This window comes from Scomber japonicus, chromosome 2 (genome assembly GCF_027409825.1).
Source record: "Scomber japonicus isolate fScoJap1 chromosome 2, fScoJap1.pri, whole genome shotgun sequence".
NCBI classification, from domain to species: domain Eukaryota; kingdom Metazoa; phylum Chordata; class Actinopteri; order Scombriformes; family Scombridae; genus Scomber; species Scomber japonicus.
The window spans coordinates 9,372,617-9,389,619 of NC_070579.1; the positions used below are offsets into that span (position 1 = coordinate 9,372,617).

The 17,003-nt window shown below is 41.8% G+C and overlaps 1 protein-coding gene across 1 annotated transcript in view; it reads right to left on the reverse strand.

Moving 5' to 3' along the window:
• The window catches only part of LOC128379733 (voltage-dependent T-type calcium channel subunit alpha-1I-like), a 229,896-nt gene that overhangs the window by 148,818 nt on the left and 64,075 nt on the right, over window positions 1-17,003 (reverse strand). Inside the window, 1 exon segment of the mRNA XM_053339364.1 lies at window positions 230-327. Within this exon segment, the coding sequence (XP_053195339.1) occupies window positions 230-327 (98 nt within the window).

Sequence of the window (17,003 nt, forward strand, 5' to 3'; positions counted from 1 at the left end):
CAAGAAGGCAGCTGTCCATGGTGCTGAACTGGAGCCAGAGAGAAAGAACTGTATCATATGAATGGGTGTCATCTCTCATTATCCAGATACATAATAGTTGTCTTAATTCGTCAGCATGATCAGTTATTTTATTGACATTAATATTTTTTTAAATCAATTGAGAGCATTAATTATCTTCCTTTTGAAATGGTAAATGGAAAATCAAGTTGAAAGTGGAGGTGTTACTTACTTGGCACCCTGTTAATTGCTTTAAGAGGACGCAGTACCCTCACTGTCCTGATGGCGGTGAAGTTGACGTTCTGCAGGTCCAGTGAGTATTCAATCATCCTGGAGAAAACACACATAAACACATCCACAAACTATGTTAATACTTACACATCCCACCAGCATTTAAAGAAGAATGAAAACCAAAAAAATTAAAACTATTATAACCGATATGATCAACAAAGAGGGGCGATTTCATCTGACCTTCCGAGCTATGTTGATTTAATCCCCACTCCTCCTTCCATGTTTGTGCCTATTACAGAGCTTAATATGAATTAATTAGCTGGAATCCATGTAGCTAATGAACCAAGACATTTAAGAAGAAACAGGAGTCAGTGGAAAAATAAGTGTCTGGCACTCTGTCCTTAACTTAACCATTGATTAGTTTGCAGCTGGACATGAATATTAATGCTTTTAGGTGTTTATCTGTTTACAAGGAAAAAGTTACAAAGTGCTGCATCGGCACTAAAAAGTAAAGCAGTCCATCATTTCGACATCGATGGAAGAAGATGTCAAAGCACTAGTGAAGAAGTACAGTAAACCTCCATCCATGATAACTGGATATAACATTTACTGCATGCTGTCAAAGCATCAAAGTGTATCTTGTCGGTTCGCGGGTGTGCACAAGCATGAGAGGCGTAAGATTAAACCTGCAACCATCTGAGAGATGAAAGCAGAGCCTTGTGAAGGAGAAGGGGATTGGAGGTGGAGGTGTGGGGAGTGGGGGGTAAACATGCTTGAAGTAAGACTAGGTGTGGAATAATAGAGACAGAGGAGGGAAGCAGAAAGCGAGTATTTTGCTATATTTGACCTATTTCTGACTGATATATTACAAGGAAAACATACTTTGCCTGAAGAATGGCAGGAAGAGAGACAGTGACAGTGCAAAGAAAGAGGAGGAAGACAGAGGAAGAAAGAAAAACAAAACAAAACAAAACAAAGGGTTGACAGGAGATGGAAAAAGATTGAGATGAGGATGGATAGATCAGAAAAGAATGTGAGTAAAGTACCAAGGGATGATTAAGTGCAATATAACGATGGCAATAAAGCAAGATTGAGAGAGGGAGAGAGCCTGAAGGTTTTATCAAGTGCTGGAGATAATTACAATGATAGGAAAAGAGAGAGAGGAAGGGATGGAGTGAGAGAGAGAGAGAGAGAGAGAAAGAGAGAGAAAGAGAGAGAGAAGAGTGTAATATGCATATACCTGGCTGCTCTCAGATAGAGAGAAGGGGGTGGGAGGGGGCGAGAATTGTCAAGATGTGTGAAAAAGAAAAGTACAAGCAAGAAGCTGAGGTAAGTTTCAAGTATCTCACCCTAAATATTCTCCTCTGAGATATTCCAGCGCTCCACAATAACAAGCTCATTTCAGCGAGAGGAGTTTAGTGTTTCTAAAAAGCACCAGCCAATTATTCATACCTGACCTTTTGACTTACAAATCAGGAGAGGAATCCTTACTTAATTTTTTTTCTCTCTTTTTTTTTGACCGCTAAATAACTGAAATAGACAGTAACATCTAAATCCTCCAATTTCCTGCTGTTCCAGAGGAAGTTTCACAGTTTGAATTGGAGTCCAGAGAGAAGTTTCAAAGTTGGAAAACATGAGTAAGTTATGTAAGGATGTAAGATTGAAAAAGAAAAAAAAAAGGGAAAACATGGTTATGTCAAGCTTTTGCCGGGAAATATAGGCACTGCCAACTTCAATTAAATGTCAGAGTTCCCAAAGTTGTAGAACATTTTACAAGTTGGCAAAAAAGAAAAAAAAACCATAAAGTTTTAACGTTGAAACCAGGCGGGGAGTTCTGGTCCTCTGAAATGAGGCCAACGCAGAAGTAACTTAGAACTGCATTCTATCAAAAGGCCACCAGGGGGCGACCGTCTCTATACAAGTCAATGGAGAATTGACCAACTTCTCACTTGATTTCTAACCTCAGTAAACGTTTTCAAAATGTGTTTATGGTCTCAATCGCTAGTTTAAAGCCTTCTTCAATGCAGTATGATGTTCATTTGGGACATTTTGGCCTCCCTGATTTTATATTTGACGATAAAGCAGGGTATGCATTAGGGCGTGGCTACGTCGTGATTGACAGGTTGATTGTCCTCGAGATCCAGCCCTCGCAACCATAGCAACCTCCCCACTCCGCCCATGACTCCTCCTCATGCCCATATGAGTAGAATCCCTGTTTTTATTTTTCCCAGCATGCACCTGAAATTTTCAAGATGGCGCTGCCCAGATTCGAAACTATTGGCGTCTGAGCAGCAGTCCACAAACCAATGGGTGACGTTACGGATGTTACTTCCATTTCTTTTATACAGTCTCAATTCTTTGTCCAGCATTAGTGATCACAATGCTCATGCTCCAAAGCATCTGTGAGGCGTGCATCTATCTCAGCGAGCCATGAAATATGAAACTATATCCTCTCCTGATTTCACTGCACTACCGTAACCTTGGTGATGACAGGAGGCAGCGAGCCCTCAATTCAGACAAAACCGTCCTAGTAAAAACACACACCAAGCATGAAAAGCGAGGTCGGAGTTCGCAGAGTATACCTGGATGATGTGACTGTATCTGTGTGACCAGAGAGTGGTGGCCATGATGCACTTTGACAGGCATTTGTTATGAAGGGAGTGGAGAGCTTCGTCCACGCTTACTGTACAATGGGATATAATATATAAAAAAATAAAAGGTCTGACAGCTACTTTGCAGAGCGCAGGGTGAACAGGGAGAGATGACTGTAGTTTGTAGTTTAGTGTGTATATGTGTGAGTGTGAGCGAGTAGATGTGTAGATGTATGTCAATATTTCGGCTAATCCTCCGCCGCAGGGAGAGAACAAAATGAACTGGACTGAGAGTTAGTACAATTGCACGGCAGCGTTTCAACAGCTGCTATTTTAATAATTAATTTGTTGCAGTGGGTTGACAGGACAGGTGTGTGTGTGTGTGTGTGTGTGTGTGTGTGTGTGTGTGTGTGTGTGTGTGTGGGACAGGGACATGTGGGGATCTGTCATTTTGGGCAATTTTTACAGCAATTTTAGATAAGACAGCTCATTTTGGCCACACAAACACACAAGATTACACATACGAGTGTGGGCGAACAATCACGAGACACACACACACACACACACAGATGTAAAGACACACAGTCCAAGGGGGATGAGGGTAAAGCGTAATTATTCCTGATGCACCCCAATTTTTCACACACTGAGCAGATGTACTGACAGATAACCTAAGTCTCTCTCACACACACACACACACACACACACACACACACACACACACACACACACACAGACACACACACACACAAAGTAGGGAAAGTGCTCGGGGCAGACTCTGGGCTCTCAAAAAGCTGTGTCAAATCAGAAGAAGACAGAGGACACACACACACACACACATTTTCACTCTCACACTTAAACACTCAAGCACTCGCACACTCCTGAAGAGTGTATTACATAAGCAAGGAACCCACACACACACACACACACACACACACACACACACACACACACACACACACACACACACACACACACACGTCAAACTAAATTTAGTGTCTGTCTGTGTTTGAGTTAGGACTGCTCTCCAACCAAACAGCTTCATGAATATTTGAAGGTATGAACTAGATGACTTTTGTTCTAGCAGCTTTAAACGAGAGACTCTGCTAAAATATCCTCCTTCTCTTTTTTGGGGGATTTTCTCTCTGTGGTGTGTCTTCCCCTCGAGGGAGCTGCTCCGTCTCTGCCGTTTGCTTCCCTTTCCCCCTCCAAAAAAGCTCCGTCACAAGTTAGCTTTATGAAATATTCTCTCAGGAGTGATCAGAGTGGAACAGTGGGAGGGTTTTCTCCAGGGTTGGTCCTGCTGGTTGAATGAGAAAGCTTTGAAAGTTAGAGCTATAATGTGAGAGAGACGACTATTTGAAATGCCACACAGGACTCGTGAGAAGATTTGTAAAGTTAAGTTAATAATTCCAGTCATGAGACAAAGTGAAAGCATGGAGAGAATGTACGTTTGTATTATAGTAAGAGGGGAACAAAGCAAGTAGTAAAAACTCCTCAATTCTTTTAAAATCACATTAAAATTCGTAGAAATCCTTCCTTCCTCTTTTCCTTTCCTCCCTCCTGCCCTCCTACCGTCCTTCCTTCCTTCCTTCCTTTCCTCCCTTCCTTCCTCCCTCCTTTCCTTCTTTCCTTCCTTCATTTCCTTCCTCCCTTCCACCCTCCCTCGTTCTCTGTTTCTTTCCTCCCTTCCTTCTTTCCTCTGTCCTTCTTTCCTTCCTCCCTCCCTTCCTTCCTTCTTCTTTCCCTCCCTCATTCTTTCCTTTCCTTTCCTACCTTACTTCCTCCCTCCTTTCCTTCCTTCCCTCTTTCCTTCCTCCCTCCTTTCCTTTCTTCTTCCTCCCTTCCTTCCTTCCTCCCTCCTTTCCTTCCTTCTTTCCTCCCTCCTTCTTTCCCTCCCTCATTCTTTCCTCCCCCTACCTTCCTCCCTTCCTTCTTTCCTCTTACCTTCTTTCCTTCCTTCCTTCTTCCTCCCTTCCTTCCCTCTTTCCTTCCTCCCTCCCTTCCTTCCTCCTTTCCTTCCTTCTTCCTTCCTCCCTTCCTTCCATCCTTCCTCCCTCCCTCCTTTCCTTCCTTCCTTCCTTCCTTAACTCGAGGACAACAGGAGGGTTAAACTAATCAGTACTAATGACTCACTCGGTCATCATCAGTGAGTCATTCTGTTATTCAATCTTTAACAACTCAGAAAGGTAAACTTCAGGTTGAGTTTTAATGAGAACCTTTAAGGACACATAACAAAGTTGGAACAGTGGATGAAGGTTTTGTGTCGGCTTGAGGCCTCCTCCTCACAGCGCTCCCTCTTATTTTCCTTCATTTCAATCAAATGAAAGTGGCGTTCCCAACAGTGTTAATTATTTTGCATGGCGCAGTGAACTTCAAAAAGCCACATTCACATCAGTCAGTATCAACATGGCTCTTACATCATTAGATTGTTGTACAAATAACTTCTGTGCCTAAATAAGTCAGAGATTTAATAAATCATCTCTAATCTGCATTTTAATGATGTTGACACATCATTTACAAAGTGCATGGTATCTGTTCAAGAGTTTATAAGCTGATGTATGTAGTTTATATGTATTAGACCCTTTTACAATGAATAAATGCTCATCATGTTTTTAAATATCACCCATCTGATTCTGATCTGATGTTGATACCAGGATCAATATTAATAATATTTTTATAATTTCATAATTTTCCCAACCAGCATATCTATGATATATTGACCCAGTCCTTGTTTGCTAAGAATTTATTTTTCTGCTTTTGAATGTGCTAAAATTGCTAAATTGACTTGAATTAATTATCAATTAATTTTAATTTATTAATTTGTTTTTTCTTGTTTCAACCCCTCAGTATGTTGACTGCTTAGTACACAAGTCTCAGTTTTATGCACTTATGTATAAAAGATGATGGAGTAGATCAAATAGCACATAGGAGATGATACTGAGCAGGAGTGAAGCATTGTTTATAAAAAGTCAAATTGAAGCAATAACAAATAAGATAATATGCTAATAGTTTGTAATTATTTAAATGGTAAATATCACAATGGTTTGTTCTACTTATATAATAAACTAATCCACTGTCTGCATCCTGAAAAATCAGCAGCCATTTTCACAATATTACAATCCGAATAAAAGCTCTCAAGCATGTTTTTATTTTTAATTTTCCAAATTCTGTAAGACTGGGGCATGAAGACACTCACTACACCAGTCTACCAGCAGCAACAGCCAAAAAGTCATCGAATTTGGTGCAACATAAATTAGAAAAAATCTATTTAGCTATAGTGATTCCAGCTTTGGAAATGCACAATAACACACAGCTAAATAGATATTATAGATTTAGGTAATTCCAATGACTCTACACTGGCCTAATAGGCATGAATAAACTAATATGGCAATTACCAGAGAGCACTAAACGCCTCATTTTATGCCAACAGTCCAGGCCAAAGTCCTTCTGGAGAGGATGGCATCAATTATTAAAATGAGATTAATGGATGGGGTAGATCTTCTGTCCCAGAAGTGGTTTGCAAGTCAGAGAAGATAGAGGGAGCACACACACACACATACACACAGACACGAGTGGAGTGAACACACAAATACACACATTACCCACAGCTCTGATTCACTATTTTCCCTCTTTACCTTTTCCCTCATTTTTATCTTTTTTTTTTTACCAACTTTTCCATCTCACAAAAACTCACTCTTTAACCCCTCCTGTTGTCCTCGAGTCAAGGAAGGAAGGGAGGGAGGGAGGGAGGAAGGATGGAAGCGAGGGAGGAAGGAAGGATGGAAGGAAGGGAGGGAGGAGGGAAGGAAGGAAGGAAAGGAGGGAGGAGGGGAGGAAGGAAGGAAAGGAGGGAGGAAAGGAAGGAAGGAAGGAAAGAAGGAACAGTCAAAACAGACAGGGTCAATTTGACCCAGGAGGACGACAGGAAGGTTAATCTTTCCCTTTTTTATTGCCTACATTCTGTCTCTCCATCTTTTTCCTTTTGCATTTCAAACCTTTCTACTTTCCTCATTATCTGTATTGTGTGTGTGTGTGTGTGTGTGTGTGTGTGTGTGTGTATGTGTGTGTTTTCACTATGTGTGTATTAGTGTATTATTTTCACTCTCCTCTATCTAATGAGCTACTGTTACACCTCCAGATGGGTACAGATGCTCATACATGAACTCTCTGTGTGTGTGTGTATGTGTGTGTGTGTGTGTGTGTGTGTGTGTGTGTGTGTGTGTGTGTGTGTGTGTATTTATGTGTGTGTTATATGTGCACACACGTGAATAACTTGTCAAAGAGGAAATCCAGATGTCTAACTGTTGTGGTTGCCCATCTCTCTTTCCACATGTTCCCACCCTCTGTCACATTTAAGCCCCTGACTCACATTACTTCTATATAATAAACCAGACAGAAGGAGAGTAGATGGCCGCATTGGACTCATTAAATCTGTGTGAAGACAAACCAACAATTAATCCTACTTACTGTACATGTATTATCTGTGTATGTACAAAGCCTAAATCTCATTCCTTTATGTCACAGACCTCTAATTGTCGTCTAAAAACAATTACCAGCCGTCACGTCTTCAGTCTCAAGAGAGAAGTTCCTTGTTTCGGCAGATGGCACTGAGCACGCAGGCGGAAACATGGTTCAACAACATTGTCTTTGGGGGTGAAGGAACATGTTAGCCAGTGCAATAGTGTGGCTCATTGACCCACTCATCCATATATAGGAATACAGGAAATAGGCTGTGAGTTTCTGAGGGCCGCTCCACTTTTACCGTAATAGCTGGAGAAGCTGTGTCTCAATCCTAAATATTTCATCAGTTACAGGTCTGCAGTTTGCTTATTAGTGACCTTTGGCCTATTGCAATATACAAATAAAGCTATACCTGCAGTTTCATAGGCTAAAGAAGACTGGAATAAAGTAACTCTTGTAAATTAGACAAGTTTAATCAGGATAGATGACTATGATGGAGTTATTTAACTTACAACAAAAAAAGGAGATTGACATTTCAAGTTGGAGGGTTGACTGAATATGATGCTGCTCTGTTAAAGGATAAGTACCGTTTTTTACAACCTGGACCTTATTTCTAGGATAAAATACGATCATTTACTCACCCAGACAACTTTGGTATCATTTGGAGTCGTTCGGACGAAATTAGCTCCAGTGGAGCGCCGCGTATATCCTATATAACATATAGGATAACCTTCTTATTATAGTTCACCATGGTTAAGACCTTCAATGACATCATCCAGATCAGAGGTTAGTAGGTCAACCTAAACCTTTAAACTCATTAAACACAGTCCAGAAAGCAGCAGCCACAGTGATCAAGGATAAGCATCTTCTTGGCAAGTTTTTTTTTCAAGCGAGAGGTGCTAATATCTGTCCAAACAGAAAAAAAGAAATTGGAAAGTCACAGAAGAGTCTTAAAAATCACTAAATCTAGAAAAAGAGGTTTTATAACAATCCCAATCTGTGGTTTAACATTATGGTTTACTGAGCAGCTACCCCTATGCTTGGGCCTTGTGGCTGCATGCCTTATCTCAGAGGTTTCTGCCCTCGCTGGTTAATCTACAGCTTTGTGCATACTCGTAAATAAAACCTTTCTTCCTCTGCTTGCACTGTGGCTAAACACATCCTCGACCCAGACACAATCTTCTCCTGGAACGCCCACAGATGAAATAGATCGATCTCATCTTTTACTTAGTAGGGGTTAGATTAGAAGATCAATATGTTCCTAAAATGTCAGAGTGGTATTCTAAGGAATCAGCTGCATTACCAGCAAGAAAAGAAAGATAAAAAAAAATAACTTTAACTGTGATGTAGTGGATGATTTTATTCAAAGTGAATTTCATCCAGTTTTTAATGGGTATATATATATATTTAGCGTGGGTGGGCTAAAGTCTTAATTGATCCTTAAGTGGTACATTTTATGCTATATGCAGTTTCTAGTATTCTATCATCAAAGTGAACATGTGACACCTAAAGGGAACTTAAATAGATGTAAGTGAATCATTCATTAACAATGAATAAATGTATGATAAATTGGTATCATACTGCCAATTTACAGTGCAGCACTAATTCAAGTTTTACATTTGCTGGTTTATGTATGATGTGAGGTTGATCTTTACTGGGGAAAAGTGCTCAGATGACCAGTGGCAACAGAGAAAGAGTGAATCTGTTTGACTTTATCTGAGAATAATCAGTCATGAACACACACATGATGGTGCTCCAGAGTATCAGACTCATTCACAGGCTTCATTTACTACACGCTTAGTGTCAGAAACCATTCAGGATCATTACCTCAATAAACTCATGCATCATCTACAAATTAAACTAATTACAATATGTGTGTCCATGACATATAACACCAAACACACACTGCACAAACATACATACAAGACAAGACTTATGTAGCTCAAACAAGTCCACATACTAAATGTTCTTCAACCTTCCTGTCCTCCTCCTGGGTCAAATTGACCCCGTCTGTTTTGACTGTTCCTTCTTTCCTCCCTACCTTCCTTCCGTCTGTCCTTCCTCACTCATTCTCTCTTTCCTCCCTTCCTTCCTCCTTCTTTCCTTCCTCCATCCCCCTTTCTCCCTTCCTTCTGTCCTCCCTCCCTCCTTGTCTCTTTCTTTCCTCCCCATTACCTTCCTTCTTTCCTTCCTTCCTCCCTTCCTCTTTTACTTTCTCTCTCCCTCCCTCCTTCCTTCTTTCCTCCCTCCCTCGTACCTTCCTTTTTTCATTTCCTCCCTTCCTTTTTTCCTTTCCTCCCTTCCTTCCTCCCTCCTTTCCTCCCTTCCTCCCCCCTTTCCTTTCCTTCCTTCTTCCTCTCTCCCTCCCTCCCTCCCTCCTTTCTTTCCTTTCATTCCTTCTTCCTCCCTTCCTTCCTTCCTTTCCTCCCTCCTTTCCTTCCTTCTTCCTCCTTTCCTTCCTTCTTCCTCACTCCCTCCTTTCCTTCCTTCTTTCTCCCTCCCTCCTTTCCTTCCTTCTTTCCTTCCTTCCTTGACTCAAGGACAACAGGAGAGTTAATGACTGATTGAAATATGGAGTGTAAATTAGTGTTTGCATTAATAGTGTATGGAGTAGAAACATGCACACTGACTATAAATATATTATATGGACAATACGTTACAGTACAATCCTCCGCCTTCGTAATTAACAATTTCATACATTTTCATTCTCGTATTGGAAATTGGAAGAAATCATGCAAAATAGGTGGACATTTGAATATAAATGACATTTTCTCTTTTCATTTCTCTCTTTTCTGTTTGTCCACTTCTGTGTGTGCTCTGTATTCTGCATGTTGATTATATGGACTGTATGATAAAGCAAACTGCTCGTTGATTACTTACTTGCTACATGTAGTATTTTTCTGCTCCTTCACCATGTACTATTATGTTTAATTACATACAAGTAAACTATAATCAATGTTGAAATAGCTGTGCTATTATAATATCATGTGCAATTACTGCTCCATGCAATATCTTACAGTTATTATCTACTCAGATGCATATGCATAATATTTGTCTTCATACACGTGATTGCATGTTTTTATTTAATACCAAGTGCTGCTTTACACTTTTCTCACATGTAGCTTCAAAAGTATGTTGTGACAAGAATTTAATTGCCCAGTTTGACTCATTGTTACTCTGTGTAGATGTCAAAGGACCTTTTGAACCTTTAGAGGCAAAGCTGAAACATATCCAAAGAAAAGAATAGGTGGGTCAGATACAAAATAGTTAACCCTCCTGTTGTCCTCGAGGGAGGGAGGGAGGGAGGGAGGAAGGGACGAAGAAGGAAGGAAAGGAGGAAGGGAGGAAGGGAGGAAGGTATGAGGGAGGAAGGAGGGAGAGAGAAAGGAAAAGAGGAAGGTAGAGGGAGGAAGGAAGGAAGCAAGATAGGAGGGAGGAAGGAAGGAAGGAAGGAAGGAAGCAAGGAGGGAGAGAGAAAGGAAAAGAGGAAGGTAGGGGGGAGGAAAGTGGGAGGAAGGTAGGAGGGAGGAAGGAAAGATGGAAGGGAGGAAAAAAGAGAGAAGGAGGAAGGGAGGAAGGAAGGGAGGAAAGAAAGAGAGAAGGAAGGAGAGACGAAGGAACAGTTAAAACCAAAGGGGTCAATTTGACGCAGGAGGACGACACAACAGTTAAAAGAAGAATTAACCTCACCAATGTGGATAAAAACAACAAACAGCTATTCTTCTTTTTCATTGGGGTTGCAGACTATTCTGTTTCACTGAGTAATGACTTGATTGAGTGTCTGATTCAGCACTGAAACAGCACAAGTCCTCTCTTTTCCGAGCTGATGAGATAGGATTCACTCAAAACAATGAGGTAGCTAGTTGGTTCAGTCACTAACAGGTTTGTTGTAAATATCTTTTTCACCTGAAGTCAAGAGTCCGACAATCAGATGCAAACCCCTTTTATCTACCAAGAGAATTCACCTCTATTACATTACCAGTCAGCCTTGTCACAGAACTGGGGAGTTTATTGATTTTTATAATGGGAGATTTTAGTCATATCAAATGAGAAACAGCATCACTGGAATAAAAGCAGCAAGTGAAGGTCGACACAAAAGAGGACAAAACACTAGATTTTTTGGTAAAGTACCTTCCCACGAGCAGATCAAGCTTTTAGAGAGACCTCCGTGGATCACAAGTTGATCTTTCTCATCTGTCACTACACATAAACTCAGTACTCAAAACCATAAAATGAACCAAAAACACAGATGTGATCCAACACTGGGCACTGTGACTATTTGGACAAAACCATGAATATCCAACTGGACTCTGGAGGTGACATAATTATTCTACGTTCTACAGAGACACACGCTAACGGTCACAGCCCAAAAAAATTACCCCAAAGTTCCTGCAGTGGAAATTGCCGTGATGATATTTCCCATAGTATCGAAGCCCTTTCAAGTCTACACAGCATTGTTTGGCATACCCCTTAAACACCTTAATGCACCTCCATTGGGCGCCATTGGGGCCTGCAGCCTTATCTGAGTGGAGTCCAGTCGTATTTGCAGCTCGTCAGTCGTGATGGTTGGGGGAGTATTGAGGGGAGAGGGGCAGTTCCAGATATAGGGAGCTGAGTGGGGCTCCCATAGTATCGGAGCCCTTTCAAGTCCACACAGAATTGGTTGGTATATCCCTTAAACACCTTAATGCACCTCCATCCTTACGCCATTGGGGACTGCAGCCTTGTCTGAATGGAGTCTTTCCAGTTGCATTTGCACCTGGTCAGTTGTGATGGTTGGGGGAGTATTGAGGGGAGAGGGGTAGTTCCAGTTATAGGGAGCTGAGAGGGACTGGAGGTTGATGGTCAAGGGGCTGGAGATTGGGTGTTAAACCTTTTGAAAAACAGGTTTAATTCACTGTGCCTGGCCAGACTTTCTCATACAGCTGCTGGTTTGATTGTAGCAGGTAATTCTCATCGTGTGAGTCCATACTTCGCTTTGCTTGCACTCCATCCTCCTCCTTTAGACGTCCTTGACCTCTTTGATCTTAGTTCTAAGTGGTTTCTGGACCCTCTTGATCTCCTTCTTGTCCCTTGCTTTCAAAGCCCTATTTGTGTCAATAAAGAGGGTCTTTGGGTCTTTATGTCTCTGGTAATCCAGGTTTTGTTATTCAAGAAACACAGCGTGGGTAGGGATGGCATGTCCACACAGAAGCTAATATAATCCATAATGCAGTGTGTGAGCTTGTCAATGTTCCCACCATGTGGCTTGGTTAGAGTCTCCCAGTCCATAGCCTTGAAACAGACCCTCAGACTCTCAGATTGCTGATTTTGTGTTAAAACAGCCCAAGTGAATGCAGTACTGGGAATAGGTTGTTTCAGGTACAAGTGAGAGAATGAAATAAAATCCAGGAAGTCTAGTTTACATCGTAATTAAATAGATGGACAAAGGAAGGAAAGGAGGGAGGAAGGAAGGAAGGAAGGAAGGAAGGAAGGGAGGAAGAAGGAAGGAAAGGAGGGAAGGGAGGAAGAAGGAAGGAAAGGAAAGAAGGAAGGAAAGGAGGGAGGGATGAAGGAAGGAAAGGAGGGAGGAAGGAAGGAGGGAGGGAAGGAAGGAAGGAAAGGAGGGAGTATGGAAGGGAGGAAAGGAAACAAGGAAGGTAGGAGTGAGGGAGAGAGAAAGGAAAAGAGGAAGGAAGGAAAGAAGGAAGGTAATGGGGAGGAAAGAAAGAGACAAGGAGGGAGGGAGGAAGGACAGAAGGAAGGGAGGAAAGAGAGAAGGAGTGAGGAAGGACAGACGGAAGGAAGGAAAGGAGGAAAGAAGGAACAGTCAAAACAGACGGGGTCAATTTGACCCGGGAGGACGAGACGAAGAAGATTAAAGGACATCGAAGAGATCAATGAATTTGAAGAAGCACAGAAATGTATAAAACTATGAGACAGGATTTCACAGCTGTGGGAAGTTGTAAGGATGGAAATCATTCTACTGTATCTTTCACTGGGATGATTAGTAAGCAGCATACAAGCACAGTCAAAAGCTTGGGCCTACAAAGGTGTGTCCAAACATCTTTTACATGCTACTGTAAAAGCAGCATTCAATTTACCAACCAATCTATAAGAAACATATGCTTGGAATACCAATGCAGCATCTTGTCAGTCTCAACATGGCCGTAGTGCAATCTTTCAAAAATGATTTCTTAGCAATAAACACATTTCTGTTCCACGTGAAAGCCAGTAATCATTTTGAGCTTTGTTTAACCTTCCTGTCGTCCTCCCGGGTCAAATTGACCCCGTCTGTTTTGACTGTTCCTTCTTTCCTCCCTTCCTTCCTTCCTCCCTCCCTCCTTCTCTCTTTCTTTCCTTCCTCTCTCTTTCCTCCCTTCCTTCTTTACTCTGTCCTTCTTCCCTCCCTTCCTCCCTCTTTTCCTTTCTCCTTCCCTCCCCCTTCCTTCTTTCCTCCCTCCCTTCTTTCCTTTCCTCTTTTCCTTCCTCCCTCCTTTTCTTCCTTCCTTCCTTCTTCCTCCCTTCCATCTGTTCTTCCTCCCTTCCTCCTTCTCTCTTTCTTTCCTCTTTACCTTCCTTCCTTCCTCCCTCCCTCCTTCTCTCTTTCTTTCCTCCCCCTACCTTCCTTCCTTCCTTCCTTCTTTACTCTGTCTTTCTTCCCTCCCTTCCTCCCTCTTTTCCTTTCTCCTTCCCTCCCCTTCCTTCTTTCCTTTCCTCCTTTCCTTCTTCCCTCCTTTTCTTCCTTCATCCTTCCTTCCTTCCTCCCTCCTTCCTCCCTTCCTTCCTTGACTACAGGATAACAGGACGGTTAAGAACATGAATGTTTCCATCCAATATTTCATTAAAACGATATGAGCGGGCTTCACTTATTTCTGTCACAGGAGAAGAACCACTATGGTGTGAATATAGATATATATGTAAACTGCCAACCCATACCGGGATCAATTATGACTTCCCATCTGCTCGCCTTATCAAGTAGAAGGTTTGGCAGCTCCGAATGTAAAGGGAGGGAGACAGTTAAGATATATAGTGTAAGCATATGTTTTATACATGAAGGAGTGTACAGTTACACTCACATACACATGTATAGTACAACAGAACAGGGAGAAACAGATGGCACTGACAAAAAAGAAAGAAAAAAAAAAGAATCAAATACAAACAACAGTGACTCACAAAGACAAACACATTTGTTCAGGCGCAGGTATGGATTCATCAACATGACATGAGAGTAACACACGACTGAAATCAGTGTCAGAATCCCTTCTCAAGACGAGAAAAGACATTTCCTTCATTCAGTTTGCTTGTTTCACTGTTTACATTTAAATATCGGCAAACCCAACAGCCATATTGATATTATCCTCTATAGCAGGGGTGTCAAACATGCGGCCCGTGGGCCAGAACCGGCCCGCTTCCTGTCTTCTTTTCCTTTCTTCTTTTCATTCTTTGCTACTTAATTCCTTTCTTCCTTCCATCTTTCCTTCCTTCCTTCCTTCCTTCCAAATGTCCTGTCTTCCCTCCACATTTTCTTCCTGTCTTCTCTTTCTTTTTCTCCTTCCTTCCTTCCCTCCTTCCTTCCTTCCTTCCTTCCTTCCTTCCATTTGTCCTTTCTTCCTTCCATCGTCCCTTCCTTCCTCACTCCTTGACTCCTTCCTCCCTCCCTTTCCTTCCTTCCTTCCTTCCTTCCTTCCATCTTTTTAATGATCTGGCCCACATCAGATCAGATTGTACTGTATGTGGCCCTTGAATGAAAATTAGTTTGACACCTCTGCTCTATAGGACTCAACTTTACGTTGATATTTCTGACAGTGACTGATGATGGAGGAAGTGAAAAACAAACTAATAATCTTATGTTTAGTAAGACCTGCTGCAAAAACCAGTCCCAGAAGAAGAAGCATTAGCAGTTATGAACCTTGTGTTCTTAATTTTGAGTGCCACTTAAGTTATACATATAGAGTATATATAATTTAATTAGTTAAAAGGACAGACTGGCTCTGTCAGCACAATCATCAACTTCGCCAGCATTTTCTCACATATTTTTTTTTTCTTACTGTATGTTTGATTAACAGAACCACAGTGTAATCTGAGCTATCCTCTGCAGAGTAATTATTTATTTATTATGGAAACTATGTGAGGCTGCCTTCGTTTATACTCTGATTTTAGGCTTTCTGAGATGGAAGTTGACATTTGTGAGGAAACATGGTAAAATATTGGATCACTGGTCCATAGCAGTGGTTTCAAGTACTCTGGCTGTCACATTTAACCCTTTCATGCATGGATTATGATAACCTCAGACCGGATATTACATTATTATAACATAAATGCAATGATTTACAAGCAAAAAAGTGACTGCAGATGAAGTGGTAGTGTATAGGATGATGCACTAGTCTACTGTGGTGGCTGAAGTGCAACTATACCATTAAAATATATAAGAATCCATCATCATGCATATAGAAAACAGCTCATGAATAGCTGTCCACTGTAGTGATCATTATGTGTGAAAGGGTTAAGGTTTGTATACCTGCATCTACAAACCAATCAGAGTATAACATGAAATGATACCCTGGTCTTCATGACATTTTAATAAGGTTGGGGGAGGGGGGGGGCATGCACACACAAAATGATGAATACAAAATGAAAAAGAAGTTTGTGTGTATAGATGATGTGAGCTGATGATGCACCACTCCTTTTGCATGCTTTTTTTTTTCTGTGTACATCCCACCGCTACGATTCACCATGCATACTGAAAGATTTCATTTGACCCGTCTCACACAGTTTGACACGCAATAAACATACGCCATCACACTGTGCAAAGGTACCTTTCATGAGCTAAAAGCTGTTTCATGCACCTTTCCAGCCTGGCGAGGATGAAATCATCAGTGATACACAAGATTATCCGCCACTGTGGTGAATCTGTAAGCAGCTAAACTTCTGTGCAGCATCACCCATCAGGAACCGATCATGCAACAGCAGCATCTAACTGTTACTACAGCAGCTTTAACCCTCCTGTCGTACTCCCGGGTCAAATTGACCCCAACTCTTTTTACTGTTCCTGCTTTCCTTCCTCCCTCTTTCTTTAATTTTTCCTTCGTCCTTCCCCTCCTTGCATACTTCTTTCCTCACTTCCTTCCTTCATTCATTCCTTCCTTCTCTCCTTACTTCCTTCCTCTTTTCCTCCCTCCTTACTCCTTTCCTTCCTCACTTCCTTCCTTCATTCCTTCTCTCCTCCCTCCCTCCCTCCTTACTCCTTTCCTTCCTTCCTTCTTTCCATCCTCCCTTCCTTCCTTCCTCATTCCTTTCATCCTTATTTCCTTCCTTCCTCACTCCTTCCTTCCTCCCTTCTTTACTTCCTTCCTCTTTTCCTCCCTCCCTCCCTCTTTACTCCTTTCCTTTCTTCCTTCTTTCCGTCCTCCCTTCCTTCCTTCTTCCTTCCTTCCTCACTTCCTTCCTTCATTCCTTCTCTCCTCCCTCCCTCCCTCCTTACTCCTTTCCTTCCTTCCTTCTTTCCATCCTCCCTTCCTTCCTTCCTCATTCCTTTCATCCTTATTTTCTTCCTTCCTCACTCCTTCCTTCCTTCCTCCCTGCTTTACTTCCTTCCTCTTTTCCTCCCTTCCTTCCTTCTTCCTTCCTTCCTCATTTCCTTCCTTCCTCCTTTCCTTCCTGCCTTACTTCCTTCCTCTTTTCCTCCCTCCCTCCCTCCTTACTCATTTCCTTCCTTCCTTCTTTCCGTTCTCCCTCCCTTCC